We start from the raw sequence: 3,964 nt of genomic DNA on the forward strand, positions 1-3,964 counted from the left end.
AGGGCTGCTTGGTCATTGGGCCTCCCGTGCCCCTGGTGCTCAGACCCGTTTCTTGTGGTTAGTGCCGCAGGATGCATGCAGGGCTTTCACATCTCATTTGTTTACGAACAATATTTTCTTTCTGTGTGTGCATTCCTCCTTTCAGACCTCTGGGCAGGCAGCCCCCTGCCTTGCTCAGGCTTGGATTTGGCTGCAGAGATGCCTTTTCTTTCTGTTCTCTCTTCTCTCATGCCCTGTTTTGATTAAAATGAGAAGTAGCTTTTTTTTGTGCCCACTGGGCTCTCCATCAATGGGATGCCCTTTGCTGTCTATAGCATTTACCAGCCTGGTAACTGAGAGGGGGATGGCTTGCAAAAACCTAATGACTGACAGGACACAACATGAAGGTCCCAAAAGGATTTTTCAATCTCTGTGCCTTCTTGTGGCCCATCTCCAGTCAACTAAAGGGTCAAGAGCTGACTGATGGGATGCAAGGTCCTCTGCTCTGGTGTTTTACAGCTGGGGAGAAAGGGAATGCAGCTACTTTGTGACCCATCCTTTGCCTTAAGCCAAGCTGCCCTGGGCATAAGATCCACACTGTGGGGAGGAAGAACAACAAACATGAATTTTTAGGTAAGAAATGGTGCCACTTGACAGGTCAGTGGTGTCCCTCAGCCCTTCCATGAGCCACACATGCAGGATGCTCCATAGAAGATGCCACCCTTATTTCTTCACCCTCTTGCAACCCTGCTGGGCTCGAGACAATTGCTCAGGGCATCTCTGAAGGCCCCTTTCCAGCCCCAACCCAATGTTCACCCAGCATGGCTCCACCAGAGGAGTCACAGACCTGCTGGTGTCCTGCCAGGGACACTGATCTAAAGAAAGCCCTCTCTTGGAAGGAATGCCCTGTACTTGAGGACATGAGGTAGTCCAGTAGTGCACGGAGCTGATCCAGGAGCAGATTTCAAGCAGTCTATGCTGTGGCTGGAGGCAGGATCACACGGTGGCCCTCTGCCAATTTTAACTTTGCTGGCAGGGGCAACAATCAGCAGCAGAGATGCAGTAGCAGAGGCTCTGCTGTGAGGTAGCTGGCACAGTAAATCCTCCAGGGCCCTGTAAAGGAGGGAGCAAGCTGTGCCAGAGCCAACTATTCACCACACTGCCATCCAAGCTGTCTGGGTTCAAAGTAGTTGGGTAAAAACAGCCTCCCATGCCATGGAGGGTATTGCCTGGAGTCAGCCTGGGCACATACTAGGGTCTGCTTTTTGTCCCTTCATCTTGCTGATATTCGCCAGCCCTTGTTCCTCCACCATAAGGCAGCATGGAAAAGTGGATGGAGCAAGGAAATGAGAAGAGGAAGGGAGAGGAAAAGGCTAACGAAAAGTCTCAAAGCAGGGAGAAAAAAGAGGAGTTTCCAAAGAGACGTTCATTTGGGCAAAATAAAGAAATAAAAGGAGGCCAGAGAAGAGAGTTAAGTTTTGTTCTTGAGCATCCTCTGTAGACAGTTTCCCAGCAGATGTGGTACAGAGTGGTCAGTACAAGGTGTGCATCCCAGCTCAGGAGTTGGAGATGCTGGCAGTGAGCAAAAGGAAGGCTCTGCTGCACCTGGCTTTCCTCAGCATCATAGATCTTTGCTCTTCCCATTGCAGGTGGGTGGGCAGGAGAGGAAAAGCACCTTGTCCTGCAGCCAAGGGGCAGCTTAGGGCAGGATCAGCATGGGTCCCTATCCAGCTCTATTCTGTTGCTGTCAGTATGAGGTGCAGCTCTGGTCAGTTTCTGGGGGACTTAGTTTGTACCCATGCTCCAGCATCTTTGACAGTTGAACCTGCACGAAACTGGCTTGGAGATGAACTGCTCCTTTGTGCCCCCTTGAGTCAAGGTGCTGGGGTGCCCCAGTGAAGAGGAGTAGGACTGTGATGGGTGGGGGGTGCACTTGGTGCACCTTGCCCACATGCAAACCCCTCTGAAGGGGAGGAAGGGATCTTCAGAAACTGCGTTTTGGAAAATCCCACTCTAAAATACACTGTGAATTCAGGTCGGGTTTGTGGTAGAAGCTTAGTGGATTGCAACAGCACCTCATGAGAGTTTTAGTTTACTCCTTAGGGTCTGGTTTGGACGTTGAAGCAGTAGATCATTGATGTTTTCTCAGTAGGGGCCAGAGGCAGTGCATTTGAATGCAATCTTCATATGGACTTGTGCTGAAGGTGGCTTCTAGTTGGCACAGCCAAGTGTGTCAGGACTTTATTAGGCACCTCGCTGTTCACACCTGCCATGGGAGCTGGCATGCTTTAGCCACCTGTCTAGGCTAGGGAAGGTCTTCTGGTTCAAAAGATTATCCCTGTAAACTCACAGCATGTCTTGGTTTGGTGCCCTGGCTCCAAACCTCGCTTGGAGTTGTAAGTGTGAACCAAAGCAGACACTGAATTATAAACATGTGAAAAGACACAGAGGGAAATGGTAGCTGAAATGATTGAAGATGTTGGGGGGAGTGGTGTGATCAGAAAGGGAAGAAAAACCACCCAGCCTATTCCACTCCAAGAGGACAAAAGAGCCCTCCTCCCATCCTACAAGAGGGTGAATATGTCCATCTTCAGATCTCCATCTGGCACCTCATTTGTGACCTGGAAGCACAATGGGAGGAGTTTTACCTAGCACAGGTGAGTAACGGCAGCTGTCTCTCTGTCTGAATAATGTTCTCTGTACTTGCATTTCTAGGTGGAGTTGTCCTCAACCCTGCTTATTACGGTATGCAAGGCCACACGAACACCATGATCCACGAAGTGGGACATGTCCTGGGGCTGTACCATGTCTTTAAGGGAGTGAGCGAGCGGGAATCTTGTGATGATCCCTGCAGGGAGACAACTCCGTCTATGGAGACGGGAGACCTCTGTGCCGACACTGCCCCCACCCCAAAGAGTAAACTCTGTCGGGATCCAGACCCTACCAATGACACCTGTGGCCAGACACATTTCACAGGAACACCCTTCAACAACTACATGAGTTACACAGGTAACGAGTAATTGTCATTAGAAACTGTAAGGGGTCATCTTCCCTAGAAACTTGGGTTTCTCTCCCTTCCACCTCCATTGATAGTCCCTTCCTTTGTTCCCGAACTGATGTGGTCCCTCCTCATGCGTTGGGATGTGGCAGGCTGCAGCCTGTGCTAGCAGTAGCTTCTTAGCCCCTTTCTTGCTGCAGGCTGTTTCCATCTCTCCCTCCCTGCCAGTCTGTCATTGGTCATGCATCAAGGCTGTTCTTGTTTGCGTGGTGGTGTGCCTTTGTTCTCCAGTCCTGAAGCAACATTATTATTATTATTACTACTACTACTATTATTTCGGACCTTTGAGTTGAGCCCTTTTGGCTTGGTTTCCAAAGGCATGCCACAGAGGGCTGGTGTTCATCCTGGCAGCCCAGGAGGACGAAAGCCTGAAGAGCAATTCTGTCACCCCCTGTTGACCCACTGCAAGTCCCATGAGGATGGTGGCACTACCCAGGCATTAGAGCTGGTGTTCGGCAAGTGCAGGGATGTGGAGCTGCTGAGGCAGTGCCATCTTGTGGCTTTGGGGACACACGACAGCAGAGAGTCCTGGCAGGATAGCCACCACATACTGGTGTCTCCCAGGTCTCCCTTGAGGTCCCCAAAACAGAGTTTGGAGATCAGGAAGGGTGCACATTGCCATGCCCCGTTGGCCAATCTCTGCCACCCTCAGTCTGGCCTCTTTTCCCCCAGACGATGACTGCACCAACACCTTCACCCCCAACCAAGTGGCCCGGATGCATTGCTACCTGGACCTGGTGTACCAGCGCTGGGGTCAGAGCAAGAAGCCCGCACCCATCCCAATCCCTCCCATGGTCACGGGGCAGACTCAGGACTCCCTCAGCATCTACTGGCTGCCTCCCATCAGCGGTGTCATCCACGAGAGGTAAGGGATCTGCTGTTGTGATGGTCTTGGTCTTGCACAGGAGCCTGCTAGAAGGGACAAGG

At 51.4% G+C, this 3,964-nt stretch overlaps 1 protein-coding gene across 1 annotated transcript in view; it reads left to right on the forward strand.

Moving 5' to 3' along the window:
- Nucleotides 1-3,964, forward strand: part of PAPPA2 (pappalysin 2) — a gene marked incomplete at its 3' end in the record, with an annotated part of 44,283 nt that overhangs the window by 28,026 nt on the left and 12,293 nt on the right. The window contains exons 3-4 of the mRNA XM_009319869.1: nt 2,695-2,988; nt 3,710-3,902. Coding sequence (XP_009318144.1) covers nt 2,695-2,988; nt 3,710-3,902 — 487 coding nt within the window. The remainder of the gene's footprint in view (nt 1-2,694; nt 2,989-3,709; nt 3,903-3,964) is intronic.

Source organism: Pygoscelis adeliae, unplaced genomic scaffold (assembly GCF_000699105.1).
Source record: "Pygoscelis adeliae isolate BGI_AS28 unplaced genomic scaffold, ASM69910v1 Scaffold283, whole genome shotgun sequence".
In the NCBI taxonomy this organism is placed as follows: domain Eukaryota; kingdom Metazoa; phylum Chordata; class Aves; order Sphenisciformes; family Spheniscidae; genus Pygoscelis; species Pygoscelis adeliae.